Here is a 16062-nt window from a genome sequence, read left to right on the forward strand (position 1 = left end):
AGAACGATCGCGCGATCGGCCGAAATAATGTGTTCTGCATTGCGCGCCCGGTAGGCCGGTAGTTAGTTTGTACTACTTTTCGCGCCCGATTCATGGCTAGGTAAAATCACTGTGTATAAAGAATGGCACGGTCGTATCGCTTATCAGAGTGAATCCAGATCCAACGATGCCTACCAATTAACTGATAATCCTTCCTGTGGTTTTGTGGAGACGCAGAGGTAAACACGGTCTTCAAATAGCAAAAACCACCTACTAATATTCCTTCCTTCTTCCTAACTGACTACAAGGACGTGGCCGGCGCCGTTATTGATCATTTGAATTTTAGAGTCACTGAAACTTGCACACTGAGAATGCTTGAACAATCCCAGTCAATCATTCAGTTGATTCTTTGTGCAATTTCACTGATTCTGGTCAATTACGGAGTAGCAACCATAGATATGTGTAGTCAGTCAAAGCTAAGCTAAGCTAATAGCCTCTAATGTTACATCCATCTTTTTCTTGTACACAATATTGAATGCAAGCTCCATAGTAATGACGACCTGTAATTTTAATAAGTGATGGAAAAATGAGTCGAATCGAACGGAGCCTTTTTGTTACATCATATATGCTGTAACATTTTTATACTGTGTACGATGGATGCCCACTGCTGGACGTCAAAATCGTCATCGGTGACATGAACCATCAGGTAGGAAGGGAGGAAATGCATAGACCGGTCATCGAACCGGATAGTCTGCATACCGTATCGAACGACAACGGCCAACGATGCATAAACTTTGCAGCCTCCCGCGGAATGGTAGCTCGAAGCACTTTCTTCACCAGCATGAATATCCACAAGACCACATGGAAATCACCTAATCAAGTAACGGAAAATCAAATCAACCACGTTCTAATCGACGGTTAATTCTTCTCCGACATCACGAACGTACGCACCCTACCGCAGTGCGAATGCAACGAGGTAGTGATCGGATTCAATCGACCACTACCTATGTCTGTATGTCTGCGCTCAAAAATCTCGATGGTGTACAACACTGCCGTAATATGAAAAAGTGACGTATGTGCCATTTTACAACACCCATGTTTTCCATTTTCCACGATGAGTACTACTCGTTAACACCATTTTTGGAAAATGGCGTATACGTAATTCTGCCAGATTACGGCAGAACACGCGTTGGAGTCGTCCGCCGCGGCTAAACATTGGGCGGCTACAAGACGGTAGACTAGCCCAGGACTTCGCGCAGCACCTGGAAGTGGCACTCCCAACGGAAGAGCAGCTAGGAGCAGCATCTCTTGAAGATGGCTGGAGAGATATTCGATCCGCCATTGGAAGCACCGCAACCGCTGCACTTGGCACGGTGCCCCCGGATCAGAGAAATGACTGGTATGATGGCGAATGTGAGCAGTTAGTTGAGGAGAAGAATGCAGCATGGGCGAGATTGCTGCAACACCGCACGAGGGTGAACGAGGCACGATACAAACAGGCGCGGAACAGACAAAACTCGATTTTCCAGGAGAAAAAGCGCCAGCAGGAAGATCGAGACCGTGAAGAGACGGAGCAACTGTACCGCGCTAATAACGCACGGAAGTTCTATGAGAAGTTAAACCGTTCACGTAAGGGCCACGTGTCACAGCCCAATATGTGTAAGGACATAAACGGGAACCTTCTTACGAACGAGCGTGAGGTGATCCAAAGGTGCTGCACTACGAAGAACATCTGAATGGCGATGTGGCATACGAAGATGGCGGTATGGTGATGGACCTGGGAGAACGCACGCAGGACATAATTTTTCCGGCTCCGGATCTCCAGGAGATTGGTCGGCTGAAGAACAACAAAGCCCCTGGGGTTGACCAACTACCAGGAGAGCTATTTAAACACGGTGGTGAGGCACTGGGTCATTACCAAGATTTGGGAGGAGGAAGTTTTGCCGCAGGAGGGGATGGAAGGTGTCGTGTGTCCCATCTTCAAAAAGGGCGATAATCTGGATTGTAGTAACTACCGCGCAATCACATTGCTGAATGCCGCCTACAAGGTACTCTCCCAAATTTTATGCCGTCGACTAGCACCAATTGCAAGGGAGTTCGTGGGGCAGTACCAGGCGGGTTTATGGGTGAACGCTCCACCACAGACCAGGTGTTCGCCATTCGCCAAGTACTGCAGACATGTCGCGAATACAACGTGCCCACACATCATCTATTCATCGACTTCAAAGCCGCATATGATACAATCGATCGGGACCAGCTATGGCAGCTAATGCACAAACACGGATTTCCGGATAAACTGACATGGTTGATCAAAGTGACGATGGATCGGGTGATGTGCGTAGTTCGAGTTTCAGGAGCATTCTCGAGTCTCTTCAAAACCCGCAGAGGGTTAGGGCAAGGTAATGGTCTTTCGTGTCTGCTGTTCAACATCACTTTGGAAGGGGTAATACGAAGAGCAGGGATTAACACGAGTGGTACAATTTTCAATAAGTCCGTGCAGCTATTTGGCTTCGCCGACGACATAGATATTATGGCACGTAACTTTGAGAAGATGGAGGAAGATGGTGACGAAATCAAGGTGGGAGAAGAACTTGTGTACTTGGGCTCACTGGTGACTGTCGAAAATGACAACAGCAGAGAAATTCGGAGACGCATAGTGGCTGGAGATCGTACGTACTTTGGACTCCGCAAGACGCTCCGATTGAATAGAGTTCGCCGCCGTACCAAACGGACAATCTAGAAAACGCTCATTAGACCGGTAGTCCTCTACGAACACAGACCTGGACAATGCTCGTGGAGGGCCAACGCGCACTTCGAGTTTTTGAAAGGAAAGTGCTGCGTACCATCCATGGTGGGGTGCAGATGGCGGACGGTACGTGGAGGAGGCGAATGAATAACGAGTTCCATGAGATGCTGGGAGAACCATCTATAGTTCACACCGCGAAAATCTGACGACTGCGGTGGGCCGGGGAGGTAGCCAGAATGTCGAACAGTAACTCGATGAAAATGGTTCTCGACAACGATCCGACGGGCACAAGAAGGCGAGGTGCGCAGCGGGCAAGGTGAATCGATCAGGTGGAAGATGACTTGCGGATCCTCCGTAGACTGTTTTTTTGGCGACGTGTAGTCATGGACTGAGCCGAATGAAGAAGACCCTTATATACCACACAGGCCACTTCGGCCTTAGTCTGAATAAATAATAATAATAAAAAAATAAAATAATAATAAAAAAAGAAAATTATTAATTTTTCGGAGGACTCTTCATTAGCTGTAATTCACTATTGGCTTACTGGCTTATCATCAAGAAAACAAAATATGCCGCATAAAATCATGTCCCTTTATTACATCGATTACAAAATGAAAGAACCCTATATCTGTATGTGTATACAATAACTTACATATTCATAAAATCTATCATATAATTGTCAATTACTCATATAATTTGTATTTTCGTCATTTTATTTTTCAATGCTTCCCAGTCAACGCAAGATCGTATGTGATGCCGTATAAGATGCTAAAGTGTAGGCAATATGGGTACTTCCCCATACAATATGTACGCATATCGCCTTCACTTTAGCATCTTATGTTGCATAATATACGATTTTGTGCTGACTGGGTTGTCTATTCCCAGCTATAGATCCTGATGGATACAATCTTACAAAATAGAAACGTTGCAATTAGGGTGGTCGATATTAAGCATTTTTGACAAATACCATTACCGGTAATACCGATATTTGTGAAAATACCAGAAACCTCTGGTTTGGGCTTTTGAGTAAAAAATTAAAATGTATTACTTGTCACGTACGACTACCAGACACTGAAGACTGGCCAGCAGCTGGTAATGTCCTTTCTGATTCAACCGAAGAAGGACGAAAAAGCGCTGAAAATCACTTAATACCTCCAGATGTATAGTATGATAATTCTTTGCGGATTGTTTGCAAGGGTCCTGGCATCAACGTAGTTGTCACCAGCAACGCAAGTGTTTTACTCTGCTGTTGCAGTCTTTTCACGAGTTGTTGTTGAATCGATAAACCAGAAAAAATCATCCATAGAGGCATTCTCTTCATACCAATCGTCTGGTGTGGTCGTTGTCTCAGCTTCAACTTTCGCTCCAGAAATGTTCAAACGCTTCAAGATCTCATCCGCTTGCTTCATCAAAGTACCTCTGAATGTCTAGAAGAAAATGCCAAAATCGTTTCGGATCTCTGCAAAAGGATTATTCAAAAACGCAAAAAGGTCGGCGTATTCTGATCACTCCTATTGGATTGGATTGAGAGCATCGAATAAGTTGGCGGCAATCTATGTCGCTTGTTATGACAATTGCTCCAACATAAATTGGAGCGCCATAACGGTTTCCTTGTTCTTCAAAGAAAAAAGTCATTGGCAATTTGACAGAAGATGGCTAAGAGAATGAAGCAACACGTATGACTAGTAACGTTGATGGTCGATTTCTGTAGCGTGATCATTGATCTATTTGAGGTTTTTTATACTGACAGCAAAATTTGAAATGCCGAAAATACCGGTATTTTCCGCTTTAATACCGATATTTTCGGTACTCAAAATTGGCCGGTAATGCCGGTATTACCAGTTTCGATACTACCGGTTAGACCACCCTAGTTGCAATGCAATTTTACGGCTGATAGTAAATTAATAAAAATGGTATTATGTACTAATTATCGGAACGAACTCATTTCCAGGTGTTATATAGTTACATCCTTTGACACCTGGTACATTTTATTACATGTTTTAAGTATGTTATATCCTCATATTCATTTAATTTTACGGGTAAACCTCGACAGCACGTACAGGCGAAATTTAGCTTCATATTAATTATCTAACAAACTGAAGTTCGAATATTCAGCTAGTAATGTTTTTGGATCAATGCTCAGATTCTGATTTCTGAGGACTAGAATTTAAAAAAAAAAGCAAGGCCATATATGAATTGTCGAGGTATACATTTTATCTATATATTCAAATTCTTTACATGCATTGCAATTTATTTCTGAATCCACTGTAAATATATTAGATGGGATTGGGTGGGTGCATCAGGGCATCAATGGAGTTACAACTGGAAAATGAAGTTGTAGCCAATCGGAGTCAAGGAAGGAAATTATCATTCGTTTGCGTCTATTACTTTTATCTCCAACAGTTGTTAACCAGTTGACGCGCCCTTCTTCAAACAAACCATCCCGTGGAAAGTTTGACAAGTATTGCAAATTTCGTTATTCTTTTTGTTGGATCATTCAGCTGGAGGGAAATTTTCATTTTCCCGTGGGTTTTGTGTTAGTGTCTCTGTTCACTGGTCTACCACCCCCATTTTTGGCCCTTCATACAGCAATATGTCTTCTTCAAAATCATATTAAAAATGGACCTTAGTGTCAAGTGGATCCGCATGCAGAGCAAGACTCAAGCCAGGATGTTGGCTAACTACATACATACATCGTAAACATCGATCACGGACTTTTTTAACGATGATGAAATATTCGAGAGGAATGAGTTTGAATGAGACGGTTGAGATTGAGTGACAGTTTATATATGAAATATGCAAAAAGTCTTTACAAAGAAGGAGTTAAAAAAAATAAAAAAATATTGGACGTCACATTTGAATTGTTCATGAGTTTTTAGAATTTGAATATTGCCTATAGATGTTTACTGCCGAATCTCCCCATTTGAGTATAAAAAATATTATTTATGTAGTTTGTAGTCTGGTGCCATTTAAATTACTCAGGTAGTTTTGATCCATAACGAGAATTCACCAAACGGTCTTATGCCTAGGGCAGAATAAAAAATAGTTGTCTTATTTCCAACAGTGACTCTTATCCAATAGTGACCCTTCATAATAAGGACTGTTCAGTTTATTGAGAGGTCACTTTTACATGACGATAAAAAACAGACAGATTGGTCAATTTTGATGGAGTTTGCTTTATCTTATATTATTATACACTTTGAATCAATAGTGAGGCCGATACAATTATTAAAAAAAACATTATGTCTCCCCACCTCGAATTTGTCTGCCCAAAAATAATATTTTGAGAGGGCAACAAAATAAAATTTGGATAATTTTGAGAATTTTCAAAACGTTCTTTAACAAATCCGAGGATTTTTTTGATTTTTTTCATTTTAATATTTATTTTTATTATACCCCCGGAGACCGATAGGACAAAATGTTAATCAAATAATTATAATGGCCTAATTTTTGAAAAGAGATAAAAAAAAGTTTATATCCACCAAAATGACGCCAATTGTCAAAGCTTCTCGAATTTCGAGTAAACATAAGTTACCCAACAGAATTTTTTATATGCAAAATAGAAAGTTTGTAAATAAAATTATATCGGCATGTCAACGAAATCATCAAGAAGATGAAAAAGAAACACACTGTCAATGATTTGTCGATATCCAGAAACAGTAGAGCCGGGAAAAAAACGGTTGGAGCTGTTGAAAATCCAATAAATTGAGATTGTTATGAATATCGCAAATTTCTGGATTGCAATTATTTCGTTAATAATAGGATTTCATTTCTAGAAGGTCAGATAATATATTCAACGAAAAAAAAAAAAAGATTTCTATAATTTCTATAAGTGTCCTCTTTATAAACTGAACAGTCCTTAAATAGTAAATTGCCCTTTGGCTGTAGGAATGTTTTGGATTTCGTGTCAGCAGATTTTTCCAGTTGTTTACTTGAGCTCATCTGCAACGAGTGCATTTCAGATCGATGTTTACTTCTTTTTCAATGCTGTTGAATTTGCCCTAGTAATGCAAACATTTAGCACATAACTTTCAAGGACTTCACTTTGCCGAGCTCATGTTGTTAACGCATCGGGCCAAAAACTTCTGGCATTGGAATCGAGCTAAAGTGCTTTACGGAATGTTCATCTCCAGAAAAGGAGAAAACAAGTACCGTGAGGTACCGAGAACCGGACCTCTCAGCACATTCCATAGTCTCTTTTAACCGTTTAGCACTCATGCAGTCCTGGAACGCTCATGCAGGCTTTTTCGTGCTGTGTAGATGTGAGCGATGTTTCTTCGTTAGTGTTCGAGTGTTAAATACAGTTCTAATAGAAATATTTATACCACGATGGATGGAAAAGTCCGTTTTGTTCATTCGTTTTTGTCTCTGTCCTGTGAAAATTTGGGCATTTTCCGATAAAAACTTATTTAGTACAAACCGTTTCAAGTTTACATAAAAAGTAGATGGAGATTTTATAATCCATTACTACTGATTGGAACGATCAATCAAGAAGCGATTTTGATTTAGTTAAAGCTGTTGAATGTTCTTTTCAGTTATGTAAGTTTCTCTCCATTGCTCAATGGGGAAGCGCTATAATCAGTATAATGAAAATAATTTCCCCATACACTAATTTCTTTACAAACTTGCATAAGTTTTTTTTAGAAAAAGCCCAAATTTCCGCAGGACACTATCAAAATCGAATGAACAAAATCGATTTTTTGAACCATCGATAATAAAAATATTAGGACTGTATGATACCGAATCGGGTGAGCGTGATGAAGCTAAATAGATTTTTTCAACCACGGTCGTTGCACACTTAAATTAGTTTGCCGACCTCGGCAAAATTTTCTCCGAGATTCCAACAGCCGAGATCTCGGTATTTTTCTTTACCGAAATTTCGTCACAATTTTACCGAAACTCGGCAAAGTTGGCTTTTAACCGAGATCTCGGTAATGATTACCGATGACGTGTATGGACGTTCGCCTGGTGTCTCTTTTTTCAGAACTATACTTTATTGAAAACGATTATTCAACTCAGGCATGATTTGTCAGTTGCTGAATTGGGTGCGTTTCAGCTCACAATTTGTATCGTTCATGAGTTTTTAAAATTTTAATTTTTCTAGCACTGCTTCGAACTAATTTCGAAAATTTCTTCAATTCGACTGAATGATTTTTTTTTGAGTAGGGTAACTGTCCCGATCTCCATTTCACTGAACATATATTCATCTCAACGCGAAACAAAGAAATACAGCACCAATTTTGTCGCTTGTTTTTGTCAACATGCGTACTCACTGCTGAAAAAAATCTCAGAAATAAGAAAAAAACAAAATAATTGTTGCTTTGTTTTTGATGGGATGAATATCGGAGCCATGATATCAATTCCAGAAGCAGTTCCCCTATATGGAAGATTGCACTTTATGTACCAAGCAAACACATACTAACCCAGATTATGGTGAATGTCCGCCGAATCCACAACATTTGGCGCGCATCCATATATCCATTACTGCCTAAATAACTTTCTGTACACATACCTACGGTGGTAGGTCATTTGGCATAAAGTCGTTTGGCATAACGCCGTTTGGCATAAGGCCGTTTGGCATAAAGGTCGTTTGGCACAATGTCATTTGGCATAACGGCCGTTTGGCATAATGGCCGTTTGGAATAATGGTCATTTGGCATAATAGTTGGGTAATCATCAATTTCGAAACTTATACATAATATGTTCAATTATTTATAATGATTGTCACTTTAACATTATAAGAGAGATGTTTTGAAACGATTTTTCGAATTAAAATTCAGATTCTATCAAATCACTGCTACTGAGACTTTTTATTATCTGCCTATTTCACTTCACTTAACGATAATCTTTTTACCTCTGAATAAGCAGCAAGATCGTTGTTGACTGAAACAAACTACAAAATACGGAAAGTCAAATAGCAAAATTGTAAGTGCTCAAGAGCAAAAACAATGTTACACAAAAAAAGGCAATACAAAGCAAATGAAGTTATTTCTGCATATATTCATCTTTTCAAAAACGTACATTGTCGTTCATAAGTCTAAAAAGTATAAGCTTCTTTTTTCAAACAATGCATTTGTCAGGCATATCACAAGGGAGAATATGTATGGTTCCTGTTCTTAATATATGCATTATTCAGTTCTAGGGAAGGTAATATATAGCTCCTTCTTTCAAAGGATGCATTTTCTTGGCGAAGGCAAGAAGAGATTTTATTCATTTGTTCGATTAAGGCATTTGCTCGTTTTAAGGCAAAGGATGATATGATCTCTTCTTTCAAAGGATGCATCTTCCCGACAGTTACATCAGAGAAGATATGGTTTCAATTTTCAAAGGATACATTTGCCCGGCAGATGGCGAAATACGATATGCTTCCTTTTTCCAAATCAGGCGGTTTAATGCGAGAGAAGATATGATATGATCAGAGGATGGCAGAAGGTCAAGTAGAAGGGAAAGATGAGATTCCTTCATTCAGAAGATGCAACGGTAACGGTTTATGGCAAACACAGGAGATAATGCCTTCTTAGAACGAACGCATTTGCCCAGTATAAAGCAAACATAGGAGATAATGGCTTCTTCAGATGAATGCATTTGTCCAGTATATGGCAAAGAGAGGAGGTAATGCCTTTTTCAAATGAACGCGTTTGCCCGGTTTAGGGCAAACAGAATTGATAATGCCTCCTTTAGATGAACACATTTGCTGGATATAAGGCGAACAGAGTTGGTAACACCTTCTTTTAATGAACGCATTTGCCCGGTATGAGGCGAGCATAGGCGATCATGCCTTCTTTAAATGAACGCTTTTGTCGGTTTAATGCGAACAGAGATGACAATGCCATGCTTAGAAGAATGCATTTGACCGATATGAGGCGTACATAGTTGAAATGAACACATTCTTTAAATGAACGCATTTGCCCGATTTAAGGCAAACACAGGAGATGATGCCTTCTTTTAATGAACGCATTTGCTCGGTTTAAAGCGAACAGAGTTGAAAATATCTGCTTTTAAAAAACGCGTTTGCCCGGTATGAGGCAAACAGAAGAGATAACACCTCCTTTAAATGATCGCGTTTGTATAACGAAACAATGCCTGTTCCTTGCCATGGAGGAACAAACATATTCGACGAACAGAAGAAATTGTCTCATTCTAGGGTCTTGTCATCATGCCCTTCTTATCACAGTAAAGTTTATTGCCGGAAAATTTCAGAAGCAACTTTTTCTACCCCTTTATTCTGTTTGAATACATGTTCGCAAGCCGTCTCAAGCCCAGTCGATGTGGGCTGAACTTTCCTCCAGCTTCCTGCATTGAGCATGAGAACGTGCTTCAAAATTCTCATCTCAGCTTAAACAGTCTTCAAAATTGGCATATGACATGTAATGGGAGTTTTTAGACCGAGAACTATTTGTGCTATACTGGCTTCAAATAGTTCGATTTTTTCTCTCGCCGGAGACGAGCCAGCCTCGGGCTGAAAGTCTCTTTAATAAAGACACAAAAAAAAAAAAAAAGTTCGATTTTGATGAAACGAATCGCGACTCCAACACGGTGAACCTTGTAAAAGGGTCAAAAAATAAGTAAGGATCAACGATAAAAAATATCGTAAAAATTGTGTAATTTACTCACCCTGTAATTTTTAGTCACCCTGCTATTGAATAAGTCGTAAAACAAGTGATAATCATTTACATAAATTATGAATAAATTTCTATTGATTAAATTTTTCATTGAAATAAACTATAAACTTGAAATCAGGACTACTGGGGATACTGGCTCATTCCCATTCCCAGGTAGTGTCCCACTCGGGGTGATGGCATTCGGGGTAGTGGCCTTTGGGGTAATGGCATTATGGATTATGGATATATGGGTAGTGTTATAGAGTCGAAATGATTCCTTCTTTCAATTCAGGAATTTGCTTGGTTTCAGACACGGGAAGATATTTCCCTTCTTTCAAAAGGTACATTTTACCGGCATTAACCCAGCAGAAGCCAGAGAGGATATGACTCCTACTTTCAATTCAATCATTTGGTTCGCTCGGTTCAATGCAAGGGGAAATATGATCCTTTCTTAGAAACCGTTTGCTCATAAAAGGGAGAAATATGCAAGTTTTCTGGCTATCCCTTACATGAAAAAAAACAATGTCAATTTAATTTAATCCTGATCTATCTTGCTGGTTGATGCTCAACATTTCAAATGGTCCCGTTTTGACAGAAAGCTTCTTTATTCTTAATTTATCACGCCGTACAATTCCGTTCCCAATTGTCAAGTATTGCCCATATAAAAGAAACCACGTAACTGAATTGCTCAACAAATCTTATTTATCCATTAAACAGCTTAAATAATAATTATGCCAAATGACCTTATGCCAAACGACCATTATGCCAAACGACTTTATGCCAAACGACATTATGCCAAACGGCATTATGCCAAATGACTTTATGCCAAACGGGGTACAATCATACCTACATTAGACCTCTTCATGTTTTCAAAAAGTATCAAAAATTCAACCGGTCAGCCAAGAATCACAATTCTTATGCTAAAATAAGTCTCCTGTCAAATTTTCAGCTAATTCGGATAAAATTTCGAGGTGCCTCAAGTCGATTTAGTGTTTTTGGGCTATTTTAAATTTTGGAAAAAATCTAGCAAGATATATAAACGTCGAAAACTATCGCAACATCCTCTATATGGAAGCTTTTGGTGTGCTCTACAAGTCTTGTGAACATTGCCGTTCGTTTCGTTCACGTTTTGTCCATGTTAAAGTGATTTCCAAACTTTCAAGTGCATAAAAATACTGTTTCCCCCAAAAGTCGTTGTTCTACAGAATTCTTGAGTTTATGACAAATGATTGTTAATTTATTATATTATTATTCCTCTTTTTTCCCTAGAAATTTGAGTAATATAATTGCCCATGTGCGATTTACCGTTAAATTCTTAAAAATCAGAAGCTGAACATTTGTCATAAATTTGCACGCTGAGATTTCTTCAAACAAGTTGTTCAAACAAAGAAGCTTCGATTTCACTTGTTACTACAATGCACTCAATGTTAAAAGCATGCAGACATATGATGAATTTAACAAAATTTGGAAGTCGTTTGTTGTAAGTATCAAATATCATATGATTTAATTTACGTTTTGTTCGAACAACTTGCTTGAAGAAATCCTAACGTGCAGATTTATTACAAATGTTCAGTTTCTGATTTTTAAGAATTTAACGGTAAATCGCACATGGGCAATTATATTACTAAAATCTCCAGGAATAAAAGAGGAATAATAATATAATAAATTAACAATCATTTGTCATAAACTCAAGAATTTTGTAGAACAACGAATTTGGGGGGAAACAGTATTATTATCCACTTGAAAGTTTGAAAATCACTTTAACATGGACATAACGTGAACGAAACGAACGGCAATGTTCACAAGACTTGTAGAGCACACCAAAAGCTTCCATATAGAGGTTGTTGCGATAGTTTTCGACGTTTATATCTCTTGTTAGATTTTTTCCAAAATTGAAAATAGCCCAAAAACACTAAATCGACTTGAGGCACCTCGAAATTTTATCCGAATTAGCTGAAAATTTGACAAGAGACTTATTTTAGCTTAAGAACTGTGATGCTGGGCTGACCGATTGAATTTTTGATACTTTTTGAAAACATGAAGAGGTCTAACCTACATCAACAAATTATTGGCTCAATGTGATGATTTGTACTTAAAATGCTCAAAAAATCATGTGCGAATCTATTGCCGTTATGTGGATTTGGTGGTGAGAATGAAAGAATTAAATAGTACTGCAAATAGTTCTTCTGAATGATCTTGAGAATGATTTAAAGGAATTTATATTATGTTTGTCACTAGTCACCCGCTTAAAAGTTCTTATCTGTTTTGCTATCACTTTTATTAACGAAGCGATGCATAACCATCTTTCCTGTTCACAGGAAAACGTGGTGCGGTTATTCAATAATTATTAAATTATGAAAGAATTCATTAAATTTTATTAGTGGCACTCATTTACTCAGTGTTTTGTTGTGTTCTCAAGCTTGACGTAAATCCTGACTACTTTTGTCATTCTCTTCATACTAATTTCAAAATTTCATCTTCTGACCTTACCAGCCTAAAACCTTCAAAATCCAACCATAAATCATGGGGTGGGCGTATTTCGGCCCCATATGGTAGAAGAACTATGCAGGGAGCGTCGAGCGTCCATTACTGAATCGGGAGGAATTCTTGTCTGCTCTTGGCTGCTGCATTGTGGTAAAAATGTTTTGCCGAGTGGTTAGGGGCAATTGCTGATGTGCGGACGATCGTGGTAGCATAATAACTCCCTTGTTCAGCGTAATGGAAAAGTTTCATCTACATTTTTAAATATGTGCCCTTGGTAGTGAAAAATAATGTATCGGAAAATGTCTTAAATCTAAAAAATCAGTTATCGATAGAATAATATAATATTTTATGCATTACAGAAGTCAGGTAATTGGATTTTATCCTTTTTAATTCATGCTACTAAGAAAGTCAATGCATATTATTTGAAATTGATTGTTGCCTCGCATCTTTTTTAATGACAAATTTTGCAAAATAAAAATTCTCTTTTCGGACCCTCATCGTCATCATCATCATCAACATCAATAGTAAAGTGATTTCGCTAAAAAAAAAATCAATGAAAATGTCCCATGATTTTAAACCCGCCCTCCTACAATTTACTGTTTCTAATATCTGACGTCGTTATCTTTCCGCATGGTTTTAATTATGCCATACGATACGAAGAGTTGGGTGAATGTTTTTGTTTGAACATCATTATGAATAAGCCTCGGTAGGCTTTCGACCGGCTTTCGTCGTCTGTCGCGTCGAAAAGTGTGTAGCTCTGGCTCCGGCGTTTTCCCCCCAGACCAAAACAAGAGCGCTCGAAACTCGCTCCAAAGCTGCTAAATTAAAACATGCACGTTTCCCCTCATAATCACGGACACGACTGGAAATGATACGTACCTCACCGTGGCTGGGCCGCTTCCAAGATCGAAAGTAAACTCCACGTAGCCCATGTTCAGGCAGAGAGAGATGTAGTCCCCGTACTCGTGATGGCCACTGTAGAGCAGCAGCCCGTCCTCCAGCAAGGGTTTGATGATAATCTGTGCCAGTGCCGAAAAGGGTTTATTTGTTGTTTGATGTTGCATACGATGATTGGCACGGAAGCGTCAAGGATAGCATTATTTTGTTCGGATTGTTCCCGATTTTGACCATGGTTTCCAGTGATCCCGGTCATTTGTGGCGATTTGGTTTGGCGCGAGAATCGATGGCGCGATTTTGTTTGAGTGAAGGTAATTAATTAGCGATGGTACACGATGTTTTTTGGTGCATGGAAAGATAAAAGAGAACGATATTTTCGTTAGTATGTGCGATATGTGAGATTAGCATAAATTGATTATTTGTTCTATTGCATTTGTCGTACATCAAAGTTTTATCAAAAGGCAATCATTTCACACCAAAAACAATTTGAAAGCAAGCTAGTTTAATAATTCTTTAGACTCAGCTAGTACAATATACACAAGAAGCCAATGCTAAGGTAAGCTTGACCAACTCTACATGTCGTAGTTGGTACTCCGTAGAGACCCATTTTAACAAGTTCCATTGTGGCACTGTCCACGTCCTTACAACCAATAATAAAATGAACGAATTGTTAGTTCAGAATATATTGCTGTTAGCTTGAGCTTGATCTTGATTGACTGTCCGTAGTTCCTACTCCATTATGACCAGATCAGCTGTTCTTGCACAGATGTCCAACAGATGTTTTGCTTGGGCCTAGCACACATCTTTAATGTACTGGTGATCTCATTTGTTAGGTCACACTGGCGCCTGCCACGTCAGAATGCAAGTCAATGTAGGGAAGGATGAGAAAATGATGGTGCAATCACTCGCTCATTGCAAGCCGAATATACCTCTGCATTTGCCACGAGGTTCATGCCGAAATTTATCTGAACTTTTGGGCTAGGTTTGTAGGAGAGGGGTTCGTCTTGGTTAACGAGCTGCCAATGTGATAGATAGGAAGAAGCAATAGTAAATGGTATATCAGGTAAACAATTGGAGCCCCCTGCTGATTGCTTGAATTTTAATATTGAGGTCTTTAGTTGTCTCTTGTGAGTTATTTGCAAATAACGTTTAATCTAATGGATTATAACTTTTGAGGTAAACAGAAAAAAAACATCCACGATATCACAGTGAAAACCAACAAGAAACACAATGAAAAGTAGGAAAGAAACCTTGGGAAAATTATCTTGGAAAAGGATGCAATACATGCTTGAATTATTTTCAACCTGAAACTGTTCTCTGAATGGATAAACATTCATACCATCGAATTGCAATCATTACAATTATCAATCTATTCCAGTCATTCGATTGCAAGCTATTTGTGATTAGCTGCACAAACGATATTATTGACTCACCACAACCAAAATCGATTCGTAACGTAATATTGTTCGTCACTACATGGATGCCACGTAATTAGACTATCTCGTTCAATTCGATTCATCCCGCCGCACGCACGCATACCTAGTCTCATAACTCTCGCAATCCACCCAGGGCGGGCGGCGCGGCGTTCTAATCTACTTGTAGCAATCCGGAGCGTTCACAGGAAGTCAATCGTCCTCATCCACAGAATCAAATATCAATATTATGTGGAGAGCGAGCGCACGTCGCAAACAACCTACGTGTGGGACACTTCGGTGGCAGGGCACAATGCTCACGAGCTTTCGTTCTGCCGGCGCCAACACTCGAAGACGAGCCGGGAATATTAATGTGCGGCAAATTAATTTATGCAATTATGAATCATGTATCGGTTCATCGGTGCCGATCTAATTATCATTTTAGCTGCGTATTTAGAGGTGCTCTTTTTACGCAAAACCGAATCGGCGCAGATGAGGGCCATTTCGCACGCTAAATAATGTTTGCAGTCAGGATCCGAGGGCGGAATAATTATGTGTGTTTGGGCCGATGATATTGCGACGCTTTTATACCCATGTTACCCTTGCCACCCCCAGATCAATGCAATAATGGGTGGAAGAGTTAAAATGTGTTGCTGAATATGTAGACTGATTATCAAATGTAATTGATGAAATTTGCGTACTTGGCCGAGTGTGCATGTTGCCACCAGTTGCCGCATAAACTTTCGCACACGGGAGTTGTTATTCGAGATTTATATGCCTCAGATTATTTATGAGATTGAAAAGGGTGTAGTTCATAAATCGTTTGTTGGAAGTTCAATAAAGTAGACTGATAGCTAAATTAAATTGTACGAAAGCTAATGGGATTGGTTTCATCTGTTAGTTAAGGCATTGTATTTTACTTCAAGATTTTTTTATAATAAGC

The 16062-nt window shown here is 39.1% G+C and overlaps 1 protein-coding gene across 1 annotated transcript in view; it reads right to left on the minus strand.

Moving 5' to 3' along the window:
• Positions 1-16062, minus strand: part of LOC134210913 (basement membrane proteoglycan) — a 654698-nt gene that overhangs the window by 49747 nt on the left and 588889 nt on the right. The window contains exon 12 of the mRNA XM_062687352.1: positions 13690-13829. Within this exon, the coding sequence (XP_062543336.1) occupies positions 13690-13829 (140 nt within the window). The remainder of the gene's footprint in view (positions 1-13689; positions 13830-16062) is intronic.

The sequence above is a fragment of the Armigeres subalbatus genome, chromosome 2, assembly GCF_024139115.2.
Source record: "Armigeres subalbatus isolate Guangzhou_Male chromosome 2, GZ_Asu_2, whole genome shotgun sequence".
NCBI lineage: Eukaryota > Metazoa > Arthropoda > Insecta > Diptera > Culicidae > Armigeres > Armigeres subalbatus.